This window comes from Talpa occidentalis, unplaced genomic scaffold (genome assembly GCF_014898055.3).
Source record: "Talpa occidentalis isolate TD23 unplaced genomic scaffold, MPIMG_talOcc4v2.1 talOcc4.2, whole genome shotgun sequence".
Taxonomy (NCBI): domain Eukaryota; kingdom Metazoa; phylum Chordata; class Mammalia; order Eulipotyphla; family Talpidae; genus Talpa; species Talpa occidentalis.
In genome coordinates, this window is record NW_023602073.1 from 86775761 (window position 1) to 86802169 (window position 26409).

The following is a 26409-nucleotide window of genomic DNA, read 5'->3' on the forward strand; positions in this document are numbered from 1 at the left end:
GTTAGCAAAGATTTTCATATTTTGTAATTCTTTTATACTTCACAGATCTACATGTTTTAAATGAATGGGTTGTACAGATATTTGACTACCTATCTCCTGGGAAAAAGGAAGTATTTTCCCATTGTGTCAGTTTTTTCTTGAAGTAAATCTTTAATTCTTTTTAGATATAGAACAATCATATCATTAAAATTTTTAACTTGTAAGTGACCTGTTTTTTTGAAAGCCCATTGGATAAGATGTTTTAAGTAAAATTGGTATATGTAAAATTACTTTTAATACAGTCACATTTGAAACTCTTTTGTCCAAATCAGTCATAGGCTATGGAAGATAAAATGTAAGCAGGTTGTATTGCCAGATTTATATAAAGATGATTCTTTTATTCTCTTTCAAAGGTTTATGACACTACTTTGGCTTCTTCTACATGTTTCTTGAGTGGAAATTTATTCACTGATAAATTTAGCTAAAACTTCAACAACTCTGTGCCAGGCACTCTTCTAGGAGCAGACAGAAATCCCTGTCCTCTTAGACTTTACATTCTTGTTGGATAATACTGGAATAGGAACCAGAAGATTTAGACTTATGTAACCAGCATTTCCAGTAGGCACATAATGTACTCTAAAATGGGAATGTATTAATTTGCCCAGTTTTAAAGGTTTGAGAAGAATAGTTGCAATTAATTATTTAAAACTAATTTATACAGTGTAAAAACTGAACTTTACATAATAGTGATAATGAAACTCTGTCTTTTTAGTAAGAGTATCACCAGGGACTGGATAATTAAGCAGCAGCTATTTATGAAAGACCTTGTAATAAATATATTTGAGTGCTTTATTCAGCACCTGTGTCACTATTAGTTTGAATTTAATCCATTAATCCTTTAGATTCTTACCTAAATTTAGTTTATGTTTATCTGAGATAAACTGGGAAGAACCTTACATCAATAAATTTAGCTTTGTAAATTTTTTCCATATAAGGCGCTTCCTCACCTCTAGAGAGCATTTAGACACATTTTTTTTTTCTTTTAAGGAGTGATAAGAGAGCCTCCATATTTATCCTTTCATACATGAGGGACTGTAATTCTCTGGACTAAAACACTTAAAAGAGAATGTTTTATTTAATAAACAAAATTTAGGTAGTTGTGAAAAGTTAATCTTTTCTAGGGTTTTTTCTATTTATACTATATATACTGAGCACAATGAGGTATATTTTAAGTTTAAAACCACACTGGAATAAATAAATAACAGTATTAAGATCCAGAGCCTGCAAACTTAAAATGTTTGCCACCATTTCTCTGTGTTGTAAGTGACTTTGACAACTTGAATGAATGTTTCTTGATTCCTTTCTGACTCATGAACAGAGGTTGTGAATGAAGTGTACATAGGTGGTAGTACTAGCAACATAGAGTATTTAAGCTGGTATTAGAACTGTATATATTTTTTCTTCCTAAGTAAGAATTGGTTAACTAATTATGAATCTGAAAGGCAAAAAATATTTTCAAATGAAATTTTTAGTATTTTTTGTGTAAAAATTAAGTGCGCATTATAGTGACTTGAAACAATAAAAGGTACAAAGGTTAAAAAAAGGTAAAAAGAGTATTTAGAACAACATATATGAAATACTAAAACTTTACTTAATGGGTGTGTTTGAAAGGGCAAATATTATAATTGAAGATTTTTAAAATTTTTTTAAGAGTTCAAAATAAAACATTACATTATTAGGTTCATGGTGATTTCTTACCAATCCCCCCCCCAATGTACTTTTTTAATATATCTAATGACATGTGTTATCATAATATACACAGCTGCATATTTTGAATTTTTGTCTAACAGTATGGTATGAGCATTTTTCCAAATTGACTTTTAAAACTTATTTTTAGTGATTGCATAATAATTTGTCCTGCAGATATACATAATTATTTACCTTTCATTATCCCATTTCTGGTTGTTATTCACTATTGTACTTAGGTACAACACTAGTGAACAACTTGGTACATAGATCTCTAAATTCATCTCAAGATAAATCTCTGGGAAAGGATTCTTTGGGCTTGATTACAAATGCTGTTAATGCTCTTGATAAGTACTGCAAAATTGTTTTACAGAGAGATAATACTATTTTATAATAGTATCATAAGGTATCTGAAAATAAAATTATATTCAGATGATACTATCTTCTTTGGAATTATGAGTTATCTGAAACCTTAGAATAAGACTTGAGCAAGAGGATCAGCTACCAAACTAGTTAAGTAGTATGAATGAAGTTTCCATCATTCATCTATAATCAGGTGAGTAGAAGATCAAAATTTCACAGTTCAAACTAAAATTAAATACCAAGTAATAAAGTTAGTAATGTGGAAATCCTTTGTAAATATATCACAAAAACCTAATCTGAAGTTTATTGTGAGATTATGATACTATTTGGTTGTTCGATCCCATTGTTCCTTAATGTAAGTTTATGCAATTCTACTCCAAATCTCAGTGACTTCATTGTTATTTTAAGAAATTTGACAAATTGATTCTAAGTTCATTTAGAATAGTAAATTTTGAGAAGAGCAAGATACTTTTGCTCTTAAAGAAGGATAAGCTTAGAAGAGAGTAATGACTTGTGTTGCCACCAAAAAAGAACACATTATGAAGAAAAAGTTAGATATGGAAATACTATTAAAAGACTAGGAGAATGGCTAACAGACTGAAGTGTCCAAGTATATTTAATTTCCAACCAGCCTGTGCAGTCAGTAAATATAAACAAGCTTACAGTGACTTTCAAATGCCCAAATTATGTTTGTACGTAGGCCGACAAATTAATATTTTGGATTACTGTGTAATGGCTTTGCATGTGATCAGTAGTTCAGTTTTGACATCTTTCTTGTGTATGAATATTTATAATTAATTTGACCTGATACATATATATCAATCTACATTTACATACTGCCTTTTAGATACATGTCTATTCATTCCAAGTATTTTTCAAGTGCCTGCTATGTTCTAGACATAAGGATACAATAATAAAATAGACAAGATTCCACTATTCCTTCAGTATACATTTTGTTGGGCATGCTGATAATAACACGTGAAATAATAAACTGTGAATAATTGGATGATGTGATAGACAATATGGTTTCTTTAGATTGCATATTCAGAGAAACTCTTTACTATGAAGCTAACATTTAATCAAAGATTAAATGAAGTATCAGCCATGCTATGGTCCTAATAGAGAGGGCTTTTCCAGATAAGGAAGAGGTGGTTCTGAGATTTAATGCAGAACTGAGTTTGGCAAGTTCAAAGAATGGAAAAATTCAAGCCATGACCTACAGTGAGCTTGACTGAGGAGCAAAAGGGAAAATGTTACCAGGTTACCAGGTGGGTTTGCTGAAGTCAGCTAGGACCTTAGTTTATTAGGTAGGGAAGTATTATTAACTGGTAAATCTTTGAGATTTGTAAAAATAGTAATCTTTTGCATGTGATTTATAATTTGGCATAATTAAAAATTTAATTGAGTGACAATCAATTAAGGCTAATAAGCATGCTCCACTTTCCACATAGAAGGGAAATCACTTATAGTTTGTGAATGCGTATTCAAAAACTAGGCAAATATAAGAGTTGGAAAGGTAGAAAGACAGAAGTAAAAGGAATCTTAAGACCTTACATGGAGTAAAAGTGTTGGGATGGGTATAGCAGGAAAGTAAATGGATTTTAAAGATCTTTCCATTAGGGCTACGATAGACTTGATGAGGGAATAGCTGGAATTTAGATAACCTGTGAATGAGCAGAAATATGCTGGTAGAATAAGGGTTGATGAGGGATGGTAACCTCATTTATTTAAATCTAGCAGGAAAACAAATAGTGATTATTTAAACTAGTGAAATGGGGGAAAGAGGAAACAAAGTGAAATAATAATGAATATAAGATTTTAAAAAGCAACTAATAAATTAAGGGGGAAGGAAAACATGAACTCTGTCAATATCATAATTGTGATCAGATTGAGTATATTTAATAAAAGACAAGCTGGTTGTTAAACCTAGCTATACTATACTGTTTATAAGACTCAGATTTAAAAAAGCAATTTGTCAATAAAGAGGTGTTTAGAATCACCAGAGACAAACAAAAGCATGCATAGAATTTGAATAACAAACAATATGAAATTAAGGACTAGAAACCTAAATAGTGTAAAGGAGCGCATTCTGTAATGGGTTTAGTCTTAGAGTAACAACTGAATGATTAAAGCTCTTGCAGGAAGTTCTTGGCTAGAGGACAACTGTGAGAGATCATTTAAAACTGAAATGATTCATGAGTTTGGAATATTGAATTTTTACTGTAAAATGACTACATTTGATTTAGTAGAAATTTGCTTCTTTTGAGATCAGATAGAACAATAGAAATAGTAATAAAAACAAGCTGTCATTAAAATGAAAACAAACCAGAGCCCAGGTCCTGGTTTTCAAGACTACTTAAAAAAGGTATGTGGAAAAAAGGCTGATTCTAGGGATGGGTTAGGTCAGATTCAGAATAGAACATATTGTAGTGCCTGAAACCAGGCAGGTACTCAAAAACACAAAGGGGTACTTGCTTCAACAGCACAATAAACTAAAACTGAAACCATATAGAGAAATTTCCATCCCCCCATATGGCATACAGATTAGCAGGTGATATGCAGATTAGTGAATGTATATTTTCATAAATGTTACGTTTAGCCACAATAAAAAGTGACATCAGAGAATGCAGTCTTGTCATAGGAACCGACTAAATGAGCTCCCAAGGGCCAGAACTCAAAAACAATTGGATTATAACCTAAAGTATAAAATACATTTTAATGCATCAGTGTAGTAGAGAAATGATTTAATAAGTACATCACTTGTTAAATAGTCTAGCATTCTTGAATTGAACAGCACTTTTGATATAAAGCTAAATTTTGTAATAAGAAGTGAAACTTAAAAAAGTGGAACTTAACTCTTAGTGACTGGACTTACTGACTTGATTGCAAATAGAGTACAGAAATGGAAAAGGGGTTAAGTCTCAGCACTGTGAAGCTATCAACAGCCACTGCAGCATGAATTTGATCCCCAGCCAGGGAGCTAACCCATATGGCCCTGCAGACCTCTCCTGTCTTGCCTGCTGCTCCTCTCAGCAGTGCATTTCAGTCAGTCAACCTGTTCTGCTCCCCACTCTGTCTCTGGTGAATCCTCCCAAACCCTTCCACCCTCCACACACACACCTCTACCCTATACCACAGCTCTTGTATGCATAAATAAAATAAATCTTTAAAAAAAAAAAAAGGAAAATAGTTACTTTAGAATGAAGAAAACTGGCAATGCTCTAGTCATATGCTTAAGGTTAACATCACCAGTGATCAATCAGATTGACATGTCTTTCCTGTTATATGACATGATGAGATGGGCACTTTATCTCTTAAGATTCTACCTTTATACCCACAACTTCATCCTAACCATGAAGAAAACATTGGACCCAGATTGAGGGGTTTTCTGCAAAATAATGGACCAATACTTCCAGCATGAACAACCATGCAAGACTAAAAACAAATAGACTAAGGAGATAAGACAACCAAATGGTAAAATTTGAATAAAGTCTTAGTGTTTAACTACATTATACCACCATTAGCTCCTTTTTTACATTTATACGGTTAGTAATAAAGGTTAACATTAGGAGAAACTGGGGAAGAGATCAGCAAATTCTGAATTGTCTCTTAAACTTGTGCAAATCTGAAATTATTCCAAAATTGTTTATTTTTTTAAAAAGGACTTTATAGTTGAAGCTCTCTAATCTTTAAATAGTAGAACATTCCAGATTATTTACTTTATATAGAAAAAGCTGATTTGTTGCAAAGCACAATTATATACTGATTTTAAGGAAAGTCAAATGATTTGTCAAAATCAAAATTTTATAATACAGGGCGAAAGCTCAGGTTTCAGAGCTCTTAGTGGTGGAAGAATGCTTTTCTCTTTTTTTCTGCCTTATTCTGATGTTTCCACTATTTTGACTCAATCTTTTTTTCTGATATTTTAAATTTATTTTGAAGTGCCTTTAGTGGAACTGCATAAGATCTTTTCCCATTTTAAAAATTTGATTTTTTCTTTGCTTTTTCTTTTTTCTTGTAATGCCTGAAATTTGTTTAGTTCTTCAGTTTTTTCCATCACTTTCTTCACTGCTTATGCTGCAACATCCACAACTGTCCCTTTTGGGGTCTACTCACAGTTCTTAACATTTAAAAAGTCAAATGATCAGGGTAGCCACATTTTTTACAATGCACTTGAACATTGCCCTTGTTGCAACATTTATTTTTCACAATTCTGGAGGCTGTAACACATTCGGTTTCTAGTGAGGACCAACCTCCTGGTTTATAGTTTGTCATTTTCCTGTGTCCTCGTGGCAGAAGCCCATTCTGCACATAATAAAAAGCTCTCTAGTTCAGTTTTGCAACTTGTAAATGCTGGGTCCATGAAGTGAGGTTTCCTCTACAACTTACATACATCACAAACCTTCAAAAGCAATAGAAAAAAATAGATTTATCTTGCAGATGATGCTTTTCTACTACTGCTTGGTTTGGAGTAGGAAAGAGTCAGTGAAATTTAAGTCGTAGGCTTGAGCTTTGTACCAGTTTAGTTTGAAATTTTAGTGTTTGTAGAGTGATAGAATCCTCAAACTAAGAAATTAACATAAAATTACACTTTTGGTCTCCTAACAAAATTTTCAGAAAACTAAACTAAGTTTTAAGTTTAAAGAACACAAGATAGTATATGGCTACAATGTTAATTTAATTCTTATAGCAAACCTAGTGCTATTTTTATCCTGAAATTCTTATATTGTATTAAATTTAAGGTATGCTTCTATTGCTGTAATTTATTAGTCGTAATAAAATTTTAAAACAAGACTTAACGTTGCCTTAATTTATGTAAGGATATTTAACAAATGGCAGAGTTAATACTAAGTGGTCATGAAGTCTGGAGATGTTGGCAGATATGCGTAATGGTTTTTTAACACTATCACAATACATGAAAAGGTAATAGATATTACATGATTTATTTAATATATTTGTTCCTCATTGGCAATGCATAGTTCATTGCATTGTCAAATTGCAAAGAATATAGTGCATTAGTGCAGCATTTTCATCATTCTGCACATATACTTTTCATTTGTAGTCTCATGACTTATATCCACTATTAACTGAACTAACTGCTCACTGCATACCACAGAATAAGTAATCAAGCAAGTTCAATAAGTAATCAAGCAAGTTCAAACTGACAGAAATCAAGAAATAATTAACTTCCACATTTGTGGCTACTCTTGACTAATAATTATTTTCCTTTTTGTCCACTATTTAAAATACAATAGGGCCTCCCCTGGTGGCGCAGCGGTTGAGCGCTGGGCTGCGAAGCTGCCTGCAGCCTCTGCAGCACTGGTTCATTCCCCGGCTGCTGGTGAGGGTCCCACATGGCGCGCAGACCTCCTGCCGCGCCTGCTGCTCCCCTCAGCAGTGTATTTCGTCAATCTGCCTGTTCTGTTTGTTTCCCTGCTCCGGCTCTGGTGAATTCTCTCACCCTCCCGCGCTTCTGACTGTACCCAGTGCTTGTATAAATAAATAAATCTTTAAAAAAAAATACAATATACAAAGTTCATGGAATACACCATAATAGTATCATAGTTTGATTCAGATTCTTTATCTCTGTTGTGGTGTTGGTATCCTTTATTTTTTTGGAAGGGTAGAGTTAAAAAATTAGACATTAAAAAATTAGTTATTTGATTTTAAGATAAAGCTTAAGTATGCATATATTTTCCCCTTAATGTGAAAGTGTATGGAGTATAAAAACATGCATTTTATTTTAAGCTGAATATTGTGTAGTTAAAAACTAAATACCTTCTGTTTCATAGCATTAGTAGTACTGCTATCTCTGAGGCAGATTCTTATCTTCCCAACTTAAGAATCTTAAAATTTGACAGTGAAAATTGTGCACATTCACCAAATTGGGCTTAGTAATGTTGAAAATATCATTACTTCTCAATAGTAATGCAGTTTGCCAAGGTTCAGCTTCTGGTGTTGCTGTTTAATAGTTGTGTGGCCATCAACAAGTTAATAAACCTCATTGTGCCTCAGTTTTCTCATCTATAAAGTAGTAATAATAAGGTTATCCTGCAGATCAAAGGAATTAATAGATACAAAGCACTTAGAACAGTACCTGGCACATGATGCTCACTATTTGTTCATTGTTACTGCAAATACACTACTATCGCTATATTTTTCTTGTGTCATTACATATTTTTCCTGTTTAGGTACTTTGACTTTCATAAGAATATGAAATGCTGACAGGAAAATTCTTTCAGGATATCTGTTTAATTTGATAAATTACATTTCTTTGTGATAGGTATTAACCACTAGTGTGAATGGATTCTTAACAAATTATTTTTTAATTCCTTGGTTAAATAAAATGGGTATATTTCTAGAAACTTTTCTGTAGTGTGGGAAAGTATTTGACTATTTGAGCTCCTTGGTGTATTGCACTTGTTGCAAATCTGCTTATTTACTATTTTATTCCACCACTAGCGATATGTTTTTTGCTTTTCTCAAAATTAATGTTTGTACTTGCATAGTATTTTAGTATCAATATTTACTATTTATGTTCAAAATCCTAAAAATATATTATCAATTATATATTGTCTAACAATGTGATACGATAAATTAAGTGTAGTCATAAGACTAACACTTGTTCCCTGATGGCTGGTTTTGTGCTGATTTTGGAATTGTCCTTACAGCCAATATCTTACTCCATATTTACATTTTTCTACATTGATTTGTTTGTTACTAAACAGCTGAAAATATTTACAGCAGAATTGGGCAAATTGTATATTAAACTAAGTGATTTTTTTAATTAAAAAATCTGTGTGACAACGAAGTTTTCTTTTAATGTGCTTTTACAAACTGTTTATGAAGGCAGTTCCAAGAGAAAAATTCTGAAGTTTTGTTCATTGGAGAATAAATATGAACCTTTCCAAAGTGATTACTTTGTTGTTTTTTTGTTTTGTTTTGTTTTTTGTTTTTTGTTTTTTTGTGGGACCCTCGCCTGGCAGCCGGGGAACAAGCAGGCGCTGCAGAGGCTGTGGGCAGCCTGGCAGCCCAGCGCTCAACCTCTGCGCCACCAGGGGAGGCCCCCAAAGTGATTACTTTGAAAGGACATTCATTTGGATTCATTTACTAAATACTGATTCAAAGTCTGCTTGCTGTGGACTCTGATACTCTAGTTAAAATACATTCACTGCCCTTAAGGATCTTTTAATGTATTAATCTTTGCAATATTTGTGTAATACACTTTTATTATTCTGTGGTATTAATAAAGACATTGTAAGTATTCCCTCAACTTTTTCATTTTGAAAGATCTCTTTTCTGTTAGAATAAAATTGAATAAATTTCCTTTTCTAGGAAAGAATACCCACCTCATGTCCAAAAATTTGAAAATAATCCTATAAGGTTAAGTCGACCCCAAGTTGTTGGTAAGTGTGAAGTTTTTATGTTTTGCATTTGTGTAGGATTTTGAGTAGTTGTATTAAAGAAATAGATATATGACACCAGCCTAAGAATATACCCAGATGTAATAGGCTGAAAACCACTTTTAAATGTTGAGAGAAAATGATTAGAGAGAAATGATTAGAGAGAAAAAAGGAATGATTAGAGAATGATTAGAGAGGATTTTCTCTCTAAAAAGGATTAGAGAAAATCCTCTCTAATCCAGTGTATCTTCTATTAGCATCTTAGTGTATAATTTCAGACTTTTTCTATTCATATATACCCATTTTTAAAATGCATTTATATTATGCATACTGTTAAAAACTTTATTATCTTATTATCTGGTTCCTATATGTGCATTAAAAAATATTGGAATATTAATGGAAAGCCAGCATGGAAAACACAAAGGAAGTTTAAGAATCAAATGGATGAACTTATCTCTGCAAGCTAATATATCCAGGTCTCTAATCTTTTTTTTAATGAGTACATGGTGACCCACTATTATGTACCATAGGTTTAGGTTGTTTTCAACATTTTGATATTATATAGTATGATTAATAATCTAACACATACATACTGTATATTTGGTCTATTGTTTCCTTAAATCAAAACCCTAGAAATAAAATAATAAGGACAAAGATTACAGACATTTTAAGGACTGCATTCTATAAAGGGTGTCAGCTCCCAACAAATTGTATTTCAGTATATCTATTTCTCATGCTCTTCAGCAACATTACATATTCTTTTAGGCTTTGCTAATCTGATAGGGAAATAGTGCGGGTGCTAATACAAATATCAATAAAGTACTGTGGAAATGCAGAGGACTGTAGAATTGTGCTTCGTGTGGAACAGAGGAAGCTTCTTAACAAAGAATGGTTTGAAGTTACTAGATAAATAGGGAGGGCTTTGTTTGTGATGAGAACAGCTTATATAAGAAGGTGAAAGAGAAAACACCATGGAGAAATGTACCTCTTTGAGGTAAACTTTGAAAGTGAGACTAGAATATCATTGCAACCTTTTCCTTGCCAAGAGACAGAGTTTAGAGTTTGTTCCTTAGCTACTAGGATGATTGAAAGATGTTAAGCATTTGTATGATAGAGTCATGTTTTTGTGTTAGGATGATTACCTTTTCAGTGGTGGGGAAGAATCTGAAGCAATCAAAACTGGAATGAGAGAGGAGAGGTTAGGCAAAACATTAAACACGTCAAATGAAGTGGAAATGGAATTGGAGAAGAAAGTGAACTTAAGAGTTAATAAGGGAACAGAATTCTCTTCAGTGTGTGAGGAAGGGACTACAAGGATAAAACAGTGATTAGCTAACTTTCTAGCTTTGATACCCAGCAAAATAAAGTTGTTTGAACTTGTGCAAAGACTGAGAAATTAGAAATCACTTAGTAAAACTTGATGTCATTATACTAAACTAGAATGTATAGGTTTCTTAAAATAGTGTCATAGGGCCTCCCCTGGTGGCGCAGCGGTTGAGTGCTGGGCTGCAAAGCTGCCGGCAGCCTCTGCAGCACTGGTTCAATCCCCAAACGCTGGCACGCAGACCTCTCCTGCCGCACCCGCTGCTCCTCTCAGCTGTGTATGTCATCATTCTGTCTGTTCTGTTTGTTACCCCGCTCTGGCTCTGGTGAATTCTCTTACCCTCCCGCGCTTCTGACTGTACCCAGTGCTTATATAAATAAATAAATCTTAAAAAAAAAATAGTATTATAGTAAACTTGGAAATATTTTTATGTGTAATTTCTTTTTAAAATAATCAAAAGAGGGCCTCCCCGGTGGCGCAGCGGTTGAGCGCTGGGTTGCAAAGCTGCCCGCGGCCTCTGCGGCGCCGGTTCGATCCCCGGCTGCTCCCCGGCCACCGGAGGAGGGTCCCACATGGCGAGCAGACCTCTCCTGCCGCCCGCTGCTCCCCTCAGCAGTGTACTTCGGTCCTTCTGCCTGCTGTGCTCCCCGCTCTGGCTCTGGTGAATTCTCTCACCCTCCCGTGCTTCTGACTGTGCCCAGTGCATGTATAAACAAAAACAAACAAACAAATAAATAATAAATAAATAAAAACATGCCTCTATAAAAAAAAAAAAAAATAAAATAAAACATTTAAAAAAAAATAATCAAAAGAAAAGGGTATTATTAAAAATAGGAAAATGGAAGTATGAAAACTTGGTATTATATAGGTAGAGTAGTTTGGTTTCAAGTTGTAACCAATTTTAAACTGTCCTGTTTCAGAGTTCATTAAATAATTTAATATTTATATTTTTAATGAGAATTATCAAATCAATATTGAAAAATAAGATTCTGGTTTGTTTTTCTTAAAGTCAGAAAACCATTCTGTTGAGGACTCGTTTAGCTTCCTTTATCTAAACAATTGTACCTAATGTTTAAATTCAAATTTTTCTCATTACCAATCTAAAAAGAGTAACTTCAAAAAAAAAAATAAAAAGAGTAACTTCAACAATAAAAATGTGTGTGTGAATCAGTGGCAGAAAGTGCTGATGTTGCCTTCATAGCACATAATAAACTAAGAAAATACTGATATACTTGATGTAAGTGGCCCACAGCATTAGAGATCCTAGTAAGGGATGAAAAGTAGTAAGAGCAGCTGAGACATGACTGCTGGGTCTTATAGTTCTGGTTATTTATTATACATATTGAAATGTTATGTTAAACAATACAATTACTTGCTAATATAAATTAGTATTTTTTCATAGCATTAATGAGGAATTTATAAAATTTAGTTTCTGTACATTTTTTTTCTTCATTTAGATCGTATGATGAAGAAAGCGGAAGAGCCTGAATCACATCTGGAGTCTGAAATTAAAAGGAAAGTACCACAGAAACGTCACAGTAGTATCTATCAGTCTACTCCTTCTCCTCTGTCTCCTGCTTCAAAAAAATGTCCAGCCGATTTAGAGGTGGGTACAGACATTACTCTTCTTTGTTAATCACAACTTTCTTTAAACCAGGCTAGAGGTGGAAATCCATACTTTACTCATCATGAAATAGTGGAGTTTAGTAGTGGAGTATAAGCTGTTTCTTAGGAGATTAGATGTTTCATCATATCGTAGTATTTTGGTCGAGATTGCTCTTTTGTTTCTTATAGTTTTTCCTTTTCAGGTGCAGTGGAACATGACCAACCATTTGCATTGTTTGTATTTCATTCAAATATGTTATTCTTTCCCTTACTGACAACAGGCTAAATATAATAGTAGGTTGAATGTAACAGTCAGATAATCTTTTCCATTATTGTGTCTAGCCAGTTTGTATAATTTACCTGTTAGCATATGTATTATAGGCTACAATATGCAGGACTCTATTGAAAGTGTTAATGTGAAAAATAATTTCCTTATACCTGTACTCCACATACAGCATAACTGATTTCTCCTGTGTACTGACAGAAAGAAAAGAGACATTTCTTTTTTACTAATCTACATATATTGAGATGGCAAGCACATGCGCTAATAAGTTCAGTTTTGCCCTCTCTAAGCTTGATTTTCATCCATTTTTATCATCTGGAATAAATCCTTGAATAAGTATCATAGTTTAGTAGAAAGGCATTGTTATTGGTCATGTTTGTCTTTTTTTTCATCTTTGAAACAAAAGCTCAGATATTTAGAGAATAAAATGTATGGAAAGTAAGCACTTGGTTCAGTGTCTTGAAATTTATGCATTATATTAATATCACTTAATACCTTTAACTCCTCCCAAGTTATATGCTAAAAAATCACGATACTCTACTGTGAAAAAATTTCAGTGATCTCACAGTTTTATTAGGCATTCCTTCAAATATTTTTGAAGCACTGTCTTAAAAATCTGTTGTCTTGCAAAATTTTTGTTGACCAGTACTTAAATATGATTCATTTTTCTAGTATTTAAATTATCCTTTTCTTTGGTTTAATGATTTTTGTATCTCAGGACAGTGCACCATTGTGGTATTTCCAGTGCAAGACCTTGTTAGCATTTTTTTTTTTTAAGTTGGAGAAGAACAATTGTGACACGCGTCTTACAATCAAATCAGTTTTTGGAAAGGTTATATGTAGAAATTTGGGATCTAGCTATTGATTCCCATAAGATTTTTTATACTCTATATAACTTAGAAAATATTTATGTAACTTGAGAATACATAGTCCAATTTGAAGACTACTGGACTAGGTGGTCTCCAAAATTCCTTCTAGCATCTGATGCTGAATCTCAAATAGCGTATTCCAGTTCTGTGGTAGCCATGGTAATAATGATGGGGAATGAGAGACTTAATTTTGAGACTTTTTGTTCCTGTGAAGTTGAAATAAAATGCCAAAGTCTTTTGTTTCTTTTATTCTTTTGGAACTTAAGGTTTGTCAACAGTGTGAATATTGTGCAAAATGTGGAAAAGAAATATCAGACCTTATGCCAAAGTTGTGATATTCTTTTTTCTAAGGATTTGCAAAGAAATTGCAGACAAGCTGTAACTTTGAATGAATCCTCTGGACCATTATTAAGAACATCAATTCATCAGAATTCTGGAGGACAGAAGTCACAAAACACAGGATTGGCACCCAAGAAATTTTATGGCAACAGTGTGGGAAAGGTTCCAATTGATATTATTGTAAATTGTGATGCTAATAGACAGAAATATTTACAGCCTAATGGGAAAGTCATTTTACCTAGGGCAAAAATAGCCAAAATCACAAACCCTAAGGAAAGGAAAACAAGCCTGTCAGACCTAAATGATCCAAGTAAGTATTTAATTTTTTTTAGTATTCCTTATCTCAGTCCAGTATTTTTCACATAGATTTTTAATGTGAGCATGAGCATATTTGAGAAGCATTGTCTTACCAGTTATATTCTTGTGTCATTTATTCAGTAGATGAATAACTTTGTCCAGGTAGTTGGAAAGTGATAACTGGTTTGTTATCCTGTCTATCATAAATATTTTAAAATAGATAAATCACAAACCTTGACCCTAGTCTTAAGTCAAGTGCCAGTTATACTCAACTTTCTAACTTTGATCTGGTTAATTGAATCTCTCTGATCTATAAATGACTATCTCTCCTACCAGATAAGTGTTTTCAAGAGAATAAATAAAATGACATAAAGTGCTTACCATAACCCATTAAAGTATTTGACACATAGAAAAGACTCAGTGAAAATAAGTTATTTTTGTTCCTTTCCTAATCTGTCTTAAACACTTGTACATATATTTGTGCATATGGAATGCAGTCCTGTTTGTAATAAATAACAGAAAATTGAGAACAATGAGGCACGAGCTAAAGTGTGTTTAGTAGTAAGAGGGGTGAAAAGATCTGATTTGACTTTGTGTAGAGTGGCAAAATCTTTAAGTGATAATACACAAATTAAATGCAAATCAGAGTATATAGTATGTTGCCCTTGATTTATGAAAGATAGGAGAATAAATACAAGTTTTTTTTTTCTTTTAAATGGGAAAAAAATCCACCAAAAACTAATTTTAATGAGTAGTTGGTTGGAAGGAGAGGAAACAAGATAGAAGTTAGAGATAGATGCTAGATTTTTGCAAATAAACCTTGTTTTATAGATTTGACATTGGACTATACATATGTTTAAAATGATAACAAAACAAAATTAAATAAAAACTGTCAAGCAGTTAAACGAACCTATTTATATATCTAGTTGGTAACTTAAACATATAGGAGAATTATAGCAAATGAATTTGAATTAAAATAATATTGTGACTGTATTTCCCTATGTGATATATTTTAAGGTCAGAATCATAAAGAAATCCTAAATGTATTCAGTAATATTTTAATAATATTGATATTAAAAATAATAACATTGGGCCTCCCTGGTGGTGCAGGCGGTTGAGCACCGCACTGTGATGAAGCTGTCTGCAGCCTCTGCGGCGCGGGTTCTATCCCAGCCAGCCAGGGAGAAACCCACATGGTGCAGCAGACCTCGCCTGTCTCGCCCGCTGCTCCCTTCAGCAGTGTATTTCGTCAGTCTGCCGGTTCTGTTCCCTGCTCTGTCTCTGGTGAATCCTCTCATCCTCCTGCACATCTGGCCTGTACCCCATTTCTTGTGTAAATAAATAAATCTTCAAAAGAAAATTAAAAAAAATAACATTGCTATTTTTCTCTTTAAACATCTATATTGATGAAGCAAATAGGTTATTGAAATCTGTAATGTTACTTTTGAAGTGGCGTAATAGTGTTAATACATATTTTCTCTTAAACAAAAAATAGCTTTTCCCATAGAAAATGACTAGGAACCATAATATAGATGTGAACAACCGTATTTCCCATACGTGTGTTTTTAAGTACCATTTCCCACTCAAAAATAGCCCGGGAGACATAACCATCCGAAAAATGGTTGACTGCTGGTCTGGAGCACAAATACAGATCATATAACTATCAGAAAGCATTCAAAAATTATAGATATATCAAAAGTACACAGAGGTAACGTGAAGGAGATCCCACTGACTGATAATGTGTCTTGGGTCACAAAAGCAGTAACTGCTAATTATTGAAACATGCCAAATATATTAAAATAATTAAATTTATAATGATATACCCTTACTTTTGTCAAAAAAAACAAAAACAAAAACAAAATGCTGTCCAGTGGTTATCTTTGGAGATTGCTTAAATAAGGGACCAGGAAAAAGAATAACCATAAGAAAGAAAATATCAAAATCAACAAACAACTATGAACGAACAAGACACACTCTATGAGGGGTGGGGTGTGGGGAGGGGAGGGATTGGGGTCAAAATAAGGGCATTGCAATTGTATGGGGAATATAAAAATAAAATTTATTTTAAAAAAATTTAAAAAAAGATTCCAAATTATTATTCTAAAAACTGGTAAATCAGGGGTATGAAAGTTAAGAAAAAAATTTTTTACCTCAGAAATAATGTCATGTTCTATTTTAATTCAATTCAGTATAAAAACTTAATTCCATTAATACATTAACCTATATTTCAAAAAGGACTTGGTTATAAACAACTCATTCTGTGATAGCTATTCAACCACCACTGTTATAATGTTGATACTTTATAAAATAATTATATATTTTAATGCAATTATACTGGTGCAATGTCAAATATTGTTAGTATCATTTGAATATTTCCTAATGGTGAGGACATTATATTTTAATGGTAAGATATAAAGAAAACTCACTAGGCAGTTACGAGTTATTCCTAAGCCAAACTTTATATAGGAAACGTAACATCCTGACATGATTCCCAGGATGAAAGGAACTGGAAGTCAATGAGGCTAATTTTAACAAGTAAAAAAAATGCCTAAGAAAATAGCATGTTTATATTCATCATGTAATTTGATAAGGAAATAAATTAATTCATGTGGTTGTGATGTGAATTAAGTAATTTGCTATTCAGAAAAAAAAAACCTAGAACCATATTAACTATTAAAATCATAAAACATAAATTTACTCCCCTTCCTAGATCAAAAAAGAAAACCTAAATATTTTCCAGTAATTGAGGTACTAAAGCAGCCTTGGCTTAAGGAGATTGAATAACTTCTCTCTCTCACTCCCTCTCTCCCTCTCTCTCTCCCCCCTCCCTCCCTCCCTCTTTCCCTATCCCTCTCCCTCTCTCTCTCCCTCCCTTCCCTCCCTCCCTCCCCCCTCCCCCCTCCCCCTCTCCTTCCCTCATCCTTCCTCTCCCTCTCTCTCCCTCCCTCTCTCCCTTTCCCCTTCTCCCCCAACCTCCCCACCCACCCCATTGTATGTGTGTACATACTATACGAGTTGAGTTTAGATTTTTCTGGTTTTAGAATCTGTTTATATGTTTAATCATTCTTAAATTTGTATTCCTATTTAAATAGTTTATTATCATACAGCTTTTATTCTATTACAGCTGACCAAATAATAAATGCATTGTACAGCATTTCAAGTACTGAGTAATTCTGTGTAGAAATGTCAAGTGGGTCCAGGTAGTAGTTTTGTTGTGTGTTAAGATAAGGAGTAGTTTTGTTGTGTGTTAAGGTAAGGAAGGATGCTAGTTTAGATAAGTGGTGAAATAGGTAAGTTTGATAAAGTGACTTTTGAATAGAGCCTAGGACAAAAGTGAAGGGGAAGATACACTGATATCAAGGGGAACAAGTTTAAATCCTAAAAACAAAAATCCTGCATTATTCTGTTCAGGTTGTCTTAACAGATTATCAAAACTGGTTTAAACGAGAGCCCACAGTTCAGGGGGCTGAGGTCCCAAATTAAGGTGCTATCAATGTTGTTGTCTGATGAAGCTTCTCTTCCTGGCTTGCAGACAGCCACTATGTCCTCACATGGCCTTTATCTCTTTTTCATTTGGGTGGGGAGGTGGCACCTCCACTCCTTACAACGACACCTTTATGACCTCATTTAACCTTTATTACCTCCTTATAGCCATCCTAAGTAGGGCTTAAGACATGCAGAGTCATGCTGGAGTTGATGCCTCTTTGGAACAAAAATTTTGCTAAAAAAATAATAATAAGCATTTATGTGAGGGATACTAAAAGAAAGTTGCTCACATAAGTTTATACATTCTTTAGTGCATGATTTTGAATGCTCTTCTGTGTCAAATACTTTTTAGCCTCTTGGTGATACAGCAGTGATTAAGGCAAGAGACCTGTTCTCTTATAGTTTCTATTTAGTGGGGGAAAGGAAAATGGGGGAAACAGGTAACAAGTCAGCATCCATCACAAAAAAAGAAAATTTTAAGTCAGTGGCTATAAATAAGTAAGTACCTCTGTGCTTACTTTAAGTAGTTAATCAAAAAGTGCTATCTAATCCAGTATTTGATGACAAAAATGCAAGTTGCTAGGTAAATTGCAATCCAGGTAAGGACAAGTTTGTAGTATTTGAAGAACAGAAAAGATGGTTGGTGTGTTTGGAGCATAAAGAAGGAAATGGAGTTATATGAGAAAATTTTGGAAAAGTAGACAAGGGCCAGATTATGTACATTTATAAATCAGAGTAAGGAGTTAGGATTGGACTCAAGTGCAGTGTGGGCGATTCTCAGGGATTATGATACAGAGATGGGTTTGAAAAGATTCAACAAAGAGTATAATACATAAAACCAAATTATCTGCATAGTCTTTCCTTGCCACATTCATTTATTCAAGATTTATTGAGCATTAAGCATTGATCCAAATTTCCCCAAAGACCAGTTATGATTTTAATGAATTCCTGTATGAGATAAAATTATTTGACCATATGAAATTTCACAAATATTTAAGTGCATGTTATTTTGTGAATAATTTGTATGCCTATTATCGTCATACTGTTAGCCTTTTTTGAAACTTTGAACTAGACTACCCATATTTAATTATTATTGTAACTTGTGTCTATTTTTGTGTAGATGAGTGGTGGTAGACTATAGAATCAATTTCATGTTTCTATGTTGTAAAAAAAAAGAAAAGATGCCAATTATGCTTTCTTCATAATTTAAAATCAGATAGAATGAATTGTATGTTCATTCATTTTTAATCTCAAATCTGGAGAAAATGCAAAGCAATTTTGGTGTATTTCCCCACTTTAGTAATATATTTATATTTTTGACTGATAGAAATGAAAAATCTGAAGCATTTAACGTTTTCTTCATAGTCATTTTATCCAGTGATGATGAAGATGACAATGACAGGACTAACAGAAGAGAGAGCATATCTCCTCAACCTGCTGATTCAGCATGTTCTTCCCCAGCACCATCCACTGGAAAAGTAGAAGCTGCACTGAATGAAAATACCAGTAGAGTAGAGAATGACTTAAGAAGCATTCCAGCAGATTCAGAGTTAAATACAGTTACATTACCAAGAAAAGCAAGAATGAAAGACCAGGTACTTTTAACATCTATTGACATTTATCATATTGTCTCTCCCTTGGGATAAAAGGATAAAGTACTGTGCTAAACTGTTTATATACATTTATCTCATTTCAGTAGATAATTTCCCTATTTTACAGTTTAGGAGACCAAAACTTGTAAGGAGTTGTTTTATAAGGTCAAATCATTAAATGGTGATATTATTGTGATTTGAACCCAGTCTGCTTCCCAGTATACCGTTCCTATGTTGTTACTTGAATCTTAGGTAATGACTTCATACAAGGAATTTGTTTTATATAAACTCAGTATATTTTTACTTCAGTCAATTGGAATATCAGTCTTATGTTTTGATTGCATTTCCTTTCTTGGGTCTTCTTTGTATGTGGGTACTTTCAGTTTGTAGTCTTCTTTTAGTAACTTATTTGATAAAAATTTTCCTTTTCAGTTTGGTAATTCTGTTATCAACACACCTCTGAAAAGGCGTAAAGTGGTTGCTCAAGAAACTGTAGTTGATCCTGTGTCATTAAGCTGCCAAAGTTCCTTTGAGAGTGTCATTTTAAACTGTCGAAGTATACGAGTAGGAACACTTTTCCGGCTATTAATAGAGCCTGTAATTGTAAGTACATTCTTAATCATTTTCCTGTACCAATTGTAAGATTCAGAATTCCATGCTCAGGCCAATACATAATATTTTAGATTTATACATTTAAGCTATTTAATTTAATAGAATTTTAGTTATTTCAGGATTTCAAATTACTTTTGAGTATATAAAAAATTATGAATACATCCTTGCCATAAAAATTCATTTGTGTAAAAAATTTATTATAATGTAATGCTCAGAGAGTGACATTTATCATAGGAAGATAATTATTTTTACTGACTTTAGAAAACTCTAATATGTTGTTGTTTTATTCTATGCCAGTTGAATGCATGAGAAGTGTATCTTAAAAAAGTATGAGACAGAAGTATCCAAAGGTTTTAGAGTCTGCAGAAAATTGTCTTGCATCCTTAAGACTACTAGAAATAGATTACAGAGTACAATGGCCACTCAAGTACCACTGTACTCGGAAGACCTCATTGTCCACAAAGAGTAAAGGACTTTCTGCAATTCCTTTAGCTTACCTCTCTGACCTACTTATTGTACTGCCACTAACCCAGTATGTGTATTTTCTATTTTAATATCTCCTTAATCACCTTTTTAAGTTGTCACTTTTTGTAAGTGTTTCATTTAATTATATCTTAATTTGATGTCCCTGTGTGTTTACAACTACTATTTCAAACTCAGTCTTTAAGTATTGCCCTTTCTACCATACTGATACTGTATTTTTAAGAAAACACATCATATAAGGAAAGTTAAAATTATCAGAATTTAATTTTGGCGTAATAGCTGTTTATTTTCTAGCATGGATGTCTCTGGAATACAATATGATCAAAAGGAAAAAAATTTTTTTTTTTTTTTTTTTCATAAATTTTATTGTTATATTCCCCATACAATTGCCGCCCCCCATTCTGACCCCAATCCCTCCCCTCCCGCCCCCGCCCCCCTAAAAGTGTCTCTGATTCATAGTTTTTTGTTGATTTTGATTTTCACTTTCTTATAGTTTTTCATTTTCCTGGTCCATTATTTAAGTTTTCTAGATTCCTGCTATGAGTGAGACCATCCGGTATTTTTCTTTTTCTTTTTGGCTTATTTCGCTGAGCATGATCCCTTCCAGCGCCATCCATGTTGCAGCAAATTGCATGTGTTTATCTTTTTTGAATGCTGAGTAATATTCCATGGTATATATGTACCACATCTTCTTGATCCAGTCATCTATTTTTGGGCATTTGGGTTGTTTCCAAAGCTTAGCTATTGTAAACAGTGCTGCTATAAACATAGGGGTGCAGGTGTTCTTTGGAATTGATGTTTCTGTGTCCTTTGGGTAAATACCTAGGAGTGGAATTGCTGGGTCATATGGAAGCTCTATGTTTAGTAGGTCCAGAAATCTCCACACAGCTTTCCACAGAGGTTGGACCAGTTTGCACTCCCACCAACAGTGCAGAAGAGTTCCTTTTTCTCCACACCCTCGCCAACATTTGTTGTTGCTAGTTTTTTTAATATGTGCCATTCTCACTGGTGTAAGATGGTATCTCATGGTAGTTTTGATTTGCATTTCCCTGATGACAAGTGATGTTGAACATTTTTTCATATGCCTGTTGGCCATTTGCATTTCCTCTTCAGAGAAGTTTCTTTTAAGCTCTTCTGCCCATTTTTTGACTGGATTATTTTCTTTGTTGTTGTTGAGTCTCATCAGCTCTTTGCAGATTTTTGTGATCAGTCCTTTATCATTAGTGTTGGGTGCAAAAATGTTCTCCCAGTTGGTGGGGTTTCTCTTTGTTTTTGTTATTGTCTCTTTTGCTGTGCAAAAGCTCTTTAATTGATATAGTCCCAGCTGTTTATCTTTGCCTTCACTATCACTGCTTTGGGTGATGTGTCTGTAAAGATGTCTTTGATGTGCAAATCACGTAGTGTTTCGCCTATATTTCCTTCTATATATTTTATGGTTTCAGGTCTTATGTCTAGTTCTTTAATCCATTTTGAGTTGATTTTTGTGTATGGTGTGAGGTGGTGGTCAAGCTTCATTCTTTTGCATGTAGCGACCCAGTTTTCCCAGCACCATTTATTGAACAAACTTTCTTTGCTCCAATGCATAGTCTTTGCTCCTTTGTCAAAGATTAGTTGACCATAAATCTGTGGGTTTATTTCTGGATTTTCTATTCGATTCCATTGGTCTGTATGTCTGTTCTTGTTCCAATACCATGCAGTTTTGATGATTATGGCTTTGTAGTATAGTTTGAAGTCTGGGAGTCTGATGCCTCCATTCCCTTCTTTTTTTTTCAGGAGAGCTTTGGCTATTCGGGGTTTTTTGTGATTCCATATGAATTTCATCAATAATTTTTCTATTTCTTTGAAGAATGACATTGAAATTTTGATTGGAATAGCATTGAATCTGTATATTGCTTTTGGAAGGATGGCCATTTTAATAATGTTTATTCTTCCAATCCATGAGCAGGGGATGTCTCTCCATTTCTTTGTGTCTTCTTCTATTTCTTTTAACAGTGTTTTATAGTTTTCTTTGTATAGGTCCTTTACCTCTTTTGTTAGATTTATTCCCAAATATTTGATTTTTTTTGTTTCAATAACAAAAGGGATGGTCTTTCGATTTCTTCTTCTTCAGATTTATTGTTTGTGTATAGGAAGGCTACTGACTTTTGCGTGTTGATTTTGTATCCTGCCACTTTACTGAACTGATTGATGAGTTGAATTAGCTTTTCTGTGGAGTTTTTGGGGTTCTCTATGTATAATATCATATCGTCTGCAAATAGTGATAGTTTGACTTCTTCTTTTCCTATTTGGATTCCTTGGATGTCTTTCTCTTGTCTTATTGCCCTGGCTAGGACTTCCAGTATTATATTGAAAAGCAATGGTGAGAGTGGACATCCTTGTCTTGTTCCAGATCTTAATGGAATTGCTTTCAGCTTTTCACCATTGAGAATGATACTGGCTGTTGGCTTGTCATAGATGGCCTTTATGATGTTGAGGTATGTTCCTTGTATCCCAAGAATTTCAAGGGCTTTTATCATGAATGGGTGTTGCACTTTGTCGAAAGCTTTCTCAGCATCTATTGATATTATCATATGGTTTTATATTTCTTTTTGTTGATGTGTTGGATAACGTTGATTGATTTCGGATGTTAAACCATCCTTGTGCCCCTGGAATGAATCCAACTTGGTCGTGGTGAATTATCTTATGGATACATTGTTGGATTCTGATAGCTAAAATTTTATTGAGGATTTTTGCATCAGTGTTCATTAGGGAGATTGGCCTGTAGTTTTCCTTTTTTGTGTTGTCCTTGTTCGGTTTTGTATTAGTGTAATGTTGGCTTCATAGAACGTGTTTGGTATTGTCCCTTCCTTCTCAATTTTTTGGAAGAGTTTGTGAAGGATAGGCACTAATTCGTCTCTGAATGTTTGGTAGAATTCATTTGTAAATCCATCAGGTCCTGGGCTTTTGTTTTTGGGGAGGTTTTTGATTACCATTTCAATTTCGCTAATTGTAATTGGTCTGTTTAGGTGTTCTATTTCTTCTTTATCTAGCTTTGGGTGATTGTAGAGTTGTAGGAATTTGTCCATCTCCTCTAGATTGTTAAACTTGTTTCCATATAACTGTTCATAGTAGTTACTGATTATTCTTTTGATTTCTTTTTTTTTTTTTTTATGAGTTTATATAGATTTATTTATTTATTTATTTTTTTTTTAAAATATTAAATTTTATTTTTATATTCCCCCATACAATTGCAAACGCCCCATTCTGACCCCAATCCTTCCCCTCCCGCCCCCACCACCCCCCAAAAGTGTCTCTGGTTCATAGTTTTTTGTTGATTTTGATTTTTACTTTCTTATATTCATTTCCTGGTCCCTTATTTAAGTTTTCTAGATTCCTGCTATGAGTGAGACCATCCGGTATTTTTCTTTTTCTTTTTGGCTTATTTCGCTGAGCATGATCCCTTCCAGTGCCATCCATGTTGCTGCAAATTGCATGTGTTTATCTTTTTTGAATGCTGAGTAATATTCCATGGTATATATGTACCACATCTTCTTGATCCAGTCATCTATTTTTGGGCATTTGGGTTGTTTCCAAAGCTTAGCTATTGTAAACAGTGCTGCTATAAACATAGGAGTGCAGGTGCTCTTTGGAATTGATGTTTCTGTGTCCTTTGGGTAGATACCTAGGAGTGGAATTGCTGGATCATATGGAAGCTCTATGTTTAGTAGGTCCAGAAATCTCCACACAGCTCTCCATAGTGGTTGGACCAGTTTGCACTCCCACCAACAGTGCACAAGAGTTCCTTTTTCTCCACATCCTCGCCAACATTTGTTGTTGCTAGTTTTTTTAATATGTGCCATTCTCACTGGTGTGAGATGGTATCTCATGGTAGTTTTGATTTGCATTTCCCTGATTACAAGTGATGTTGAACATTTTTTCATATGTCTGTTGGCCATTTGCATTTCCTCTTCAGAGAAGTTTCTTTTTAGCTCTTCTGCCCATTTTTTGACTGGATTATTTTCTTTGTTGTTGCTGAGTCTCATCAGCTCTTTGCAGATTTTTGTGATCAGTCCTTTATCATTAGTGTTGGGTGCAAAAATGTTCTCCCAGTTGGTGGGGTTTCTCTTTGTTTTTGTTATTGTCTCTTTTGCTGTGCAGAAGCTCTTTAATTTGATGTAGTCCCAGCTGTTTATCTTTCTCTTCACTATCACTGCTTTGGGTGATGTGTCTTTAAAGATGTCTTTGATGTGCAAATCCCGTAGTGTTTCGCCTATATTTCCTTCTATGTATTTTATGGTTTCAGGTCTTATGTCTAGTTCTTTAATCCATTTTGAGTTGATTTTTGTGTATGGTGTGAGGTAGTGGTCAAGCTTCATTCTTTTGCATGTAGCGACCCAGTTTTCCCAGCACCATTTATTGAACAAACTTTCTTTGCTCCAATGCATAGTCTTTGCTCCTTTGTCAAAGATTAGTTGACCATAAATCTGTGGGTTTATTTCTGGATTTTCTATTCGATTCCATTGGTCTGTATGTCTGTTCTTGTTCCAATACCATGCAGTTTTGATGATTATGGCTTTGTAGTATAGCTTGAAGTCTGGGAGTGTGATGCCTCCATTTCCTTCTTTTTTTTTCAGTAGAACTTTGGCTATTCGGGTTTTGGTGATTCATATGAATTTCATCAATAATTGTTCTATTTCTTTGAAGAATGCCATTGAGATTTTGATTGGAATAGCATTGAATCTGTATATTGCTTTTGGTAGGATGGCCATTTTAATAATGTTTATTCTTCCAATCCATGAGCAGGGGATGTCTCTCCATTTCTTTGTGTCTTCTTCTATTTCTTTTAACAGTGTTTTATAGTTTTCTTTGTATAGGTCCTTTACCTCTTTTGTTAGATTTATTCCCAAATATTTGATTTTTTTTGTTTCGATAATAAAAGGGGTGGTTTTTGTGATTTCTTCTTCTTCAGATTTATTGTTTGTGTATAGGAAGGCCACTGACTTTTGCGTGTTGATTTTGTATCCTGCCACTTTACTGAATTGATTGATGAGTTGAATTAGTTTTTCTGTGGAGATTTTGGGGTTCTCTATGTATATTATCATATCATCTGCAAATAGTGATAGTTTGACTTCTTCTTTTCCTATTTGGATTCCTTGGATGTCTTTCTCTTGTCTTATTGCTCTGGCTAGGACTTCCAGTATTATATTGAAAAGCAGTGGTGAGAGTGGACATCCTTGTCTTGTTCCAGATCTTAATGGAATTGCTTTCAGCTTTTCACCATTGAGAATGATACTGGCTGTTGGCTTGTCATAGATGGCCTTTATGATGTTGAGGTATGTTCCTTGTATCCCAAGAATTTCAAGGGCTTTTATCATGAATGGGTGTTGCACTTTGTCGAAAGCTTTCTCAGCATCTATTGATATTATCATATGGTTTTTATATTTCTTTTTGTTGATGTGTTGGATAACGTTGATTGATTTTCGGATGTTAAACCATCCTTGTGCCCCTGGAATGAATCCAACTTGGTCGTGGTGAATTATCTTATGGATACATTGTTGGATTCTGATAGCTAAAATTTTATTGAGGATTTTTGCATCAGTGTTCATTAGGGAGATTGGCCTATAGTTTTCCTTTTTTGTGTTGTCCTTATTCGGTTTTGGTATTAGTGTAATATTGGCTTCATAGAACGTGTTTGGTATTGTCCCTTCCTTCTCAATTTTTTGGAAGAGTTTGTGAAGGATAGGCACTAATTCGTCTCTGAATGTTTGGTAGAATTCATTTGTAAATCCATCAGGTCCTGGGCTTTTGTTTTTGGGGAGGTTTTTGATTACCATTTCAATTTCGCTAATTGTAATTGGTCTGTTTAGGTGTTCTATTTCTTCTTTATCTAGCTTTGGGTGATTGTAGAGTTGTAGGAATTTGTCCATCTCCTCTAGATTGTTAAACTTGTTTCCATATAACTGTTCATATTAGTTACTGATTATTCTTTTGATTTCTGCTGTGTCCGTTGTGATTTCTCCTCTTTCATTGATGATCCTGTTTATTTGTG

General features: G+C 33.9%; 1 protein-coding gene across 6 annotated transcripts in view; it reads left to right on the forward strand.

The window, feature by feature from the left end:
* Window positions 1-26409, forward strand: part of SENP6 (SUMO specific peptidase 6) — an 88415-nt gene that overhangs the window by 32891 nt on the left and 29115 nt on the right. For all 6 annotated transcript variants that reach the window (XM_054698958.1, XM_037519985.2, XM_054698955.1 and 3 more), the window contains 5 exons: window positions 9424-9494; window positions 12273-12421; window positions 13924-14221; window positions 19060-19289; window positions 19719-19889. In XM_054698958.1, coding sequence (XP_054554933.1) covers window positions 9424-9494; window positions 12273-12421; window positions 13924-14221; window positions 19060-19289; window positions 19719-19889 — 919 coding nt within the window. The remainder of the gene's footprint in view (window positions 1-9423; window positions 9495-12272; window positions 12422-13923; window positions 14222-19059; window positions 19290-19718; window positions 19890-26409) is intronic.